Below are 2,135 nucleotides of genomic sequence, written 5' to 3'. Positions count from 1 at the left end.
CCCTGAAATTTTTTCAACTGGACTTTTGGACGCACTCGACGCTGATTTCCATAAATGAGGTGTTCGAATGGAGAGCTTCCGCATCTCGACTCCGGGATAGTATGTCTCGTTTGGACGATCACTAAGTATCTTTGGTGCTTTATTCTCAAAATATATGCTCATGACGAAGGCACTCGTTGTGCATGCGATTCTATAGAGAAAATAACCGACAGCAATCAGCGGGAGCAACAACGCTCAAACAACGTTCCACTGTGGAAATTGCAATCGTATATTACAACAATGTATACCAGTCCCAGAACAATATCTACAGATTACCTGGCAGAAAGTTCTGTTCCCATTCCGGGACCACGGAGGCTCGAGGGACCTACCAGATTCTGACTTGTCAGTCTCGCTATTCCATCACGAAAGTGTATCAATTACCTGCCGGACTGCCACGTTCCGCTCTGTTGATATATAAATATATAGCTGTACTAGAGTAACGATCGGAGACTTTAGGAACGGGGACCCTTGAGTAGAGGATTGCAGTTTCCTCGTCGGAGAATGTCACGAATATATTGAGGTGCCCTCAATCGCAGTCGTGTTGGCTGTTTTCTGATCGGTCTCGATCTCATCATAACCCGATATGAGAGCAACAATGGCGAACGCGAAGAATATTAATGCACCGATCAAAGTTAGGACTCGAACGGGGATATACTGCGCCATTGCATGTCCCGCAATAACGGCCAGGATTGTGCAAAGTGCGTGTCCAACCAGAGCTCCGAGAGCTACAGCGTAGACGTCTTTCGTTGCAGCTAATATTATTGTTGCGATCTGCGAACGATCCCCTGAAAAAAATCGAATATTAGGAGAAGCCGACGACGTTGGAAAAAACAGCGCGTCGGGTGTCCCTGGCGGAGTTCTTTCTATCTTGCTGAGGATCGTTCGATAGAGAAAATATATAGTGAGAAATGGTTCGAGGAATCGTTCAGGCGGACAGGACGAGGGAAACTTGTTGCCGGCAGGCCTTACCCCATTCTGCGAATAGTGTCATAGAAAAGGCGGCAGCGCAGCCGAGAGAACGCCATCGTCTATTCCGTCGTTGGCTTTCCTCGGTTCCGAGCTCCGCTTCCAGGTCAGAATGGGATGCGGTTCCGTCGTCTTTCACGTTCATGAACAATCCACGAACTTCATAGAGCATCTTGAACCCAAACAGAATGAAACACGCGATGGAGACGTAATGGAGGACATATCTGGAAGAAAACTTTGTTCCGTGAGGGGTTCGGGCATAGAACCATGGAAAGGCAAAGGTACGACATCGAGCGGTGTGGTGAAGGAGGTCGCTGCGGAATCGAGAAAGAATGGTCAAACATGGCAACGGTAGTGTGATCTCTGCGTCTTACCTCGGTATGAAATGGGCCGCCATACCCAAGGCGACGCTGGCGACGGTCATCGCTGTCTGAGCGGCCATCTGCCCGAGGAACACGACGAGCCTCGGATGCTTGACAGCCAACACCGCAGCTATGAAGAAAGTTCGATCTCCGAGTTCCGCTAGGATCACAACAGTCATTGACGAGACGAAACCGTCCATGAAGACGGTGGAGCTCAATTGTGAACTCCATTGCGAAGAGTCAGCGTCTAAGAAATCACTCTCTGTCCCTCCACTCGCAGGGGTTGAGTTCATGTGCGTGAGATTCATTCCCCGCCCAGCTTCTATCCGATTCCGACGAGTTTTGTAGAGTTCTGCGCTTCCGGAACTGTTCCTAGGAATCGGAGTCGGTCGCTCGGTCCTCCCGTTTCATGATCACATCGCCGCCCGGAGAGCTCAACCGCAGTTCTTGGCGTTCCGTAGCGATCCTGACCTCATGATGTGAATCAGAAGCACGTATGAGGCGGACCTGCGAAGCCATCAGATGAATATTAGGATTGCAGATCTATTGATCGGTCGATTGACGCCCCGAGCATAAGCAATGGTTATCGCGAACATGGACGCCGGGGCTATCTGCGAGGGGCTATCCCAATCTAGGGGTGGGACTCTGAGCCCCTCGAAGGAGTCGAGAGTCCGTAAGAGCCGAGAGAGCCAGGAGCTCAGAATCAGTTCCCTGAATTTCTCAAATCAGAAGCTCAAACTCATATCTATGCATCCTCCACCGGAACGA

The 2,135-nt window shown here is 50.3% G+C and overlaps 1 protein-coding gene across 1 annotated transcript; it reads right to left on the bottom strand.

The window, feature by feature from the left end:
• Positions 1 to 410: 410 nt before the first annotated feature.
• On the bottom strand, positions 411 to 1,675 carry LOC100904243 (transmembrane protein 165). The gene is made up of 3 exons (XM_003747275.2): positions 1,380 to 1,675; positions 1,009 to 1,229; positions 411 to 824 (listed from the first exon to the last, which is right to left on the bottom strand). Exons 1-3 carry the CDS (start codon positions 1,673 to 1,675, stop codon positions 544 to 546), a joined length of 798 nt encoding a protein of 265 aa, XP_003747323.1. The 3' UTR covers positions 411 to 543.
• Positions 1,676 to 2,135: the final 460 nt, after the last annotated feature.

Source organism: Galendromus occidentalis, unplaced genomic scaffold, assembly GCF_000255335.2.
Source record: "Galendromus occidentalis unplaced genomic scaffold, Mocc_1.1 scf7180000077515, whole genome shotgun sequence".
Lineage (NCBI taxonomy): Eukaryota > Metazoa > Arthropoda > Arachnida > Mesostigmata > Phytoseiidae > Galendromus > Galendromus occidentalis.
This window is presented reverse-complemented; position numbering and strand designations above follow the sequence as displayed.

Bases quoted from the DNA above. Each gene is read 5' to 3' on its own strand.
- LOC100904243 (XM_003747275.2), bottom strand. From the start codon at position 1,675: ATGAATCTCACGCACATGAACTCAACCCCTGCGAGTGGAGGGACAGAG. The intron at 1,230-1,379 runs GTAAGACGCAGA...GTTTTCTTCCAG, and splicing joins GCGGCCCATTTCATACCGAG to ATATGTCCTCCATTACGTCT. The intron at 825-1,008 runs GTAAGGCCTGCC...GATTTTTTTCAG, and splicing joins GACACTATTCGCAGAATGGG to GGGATCGTTCGCAGATCGCA.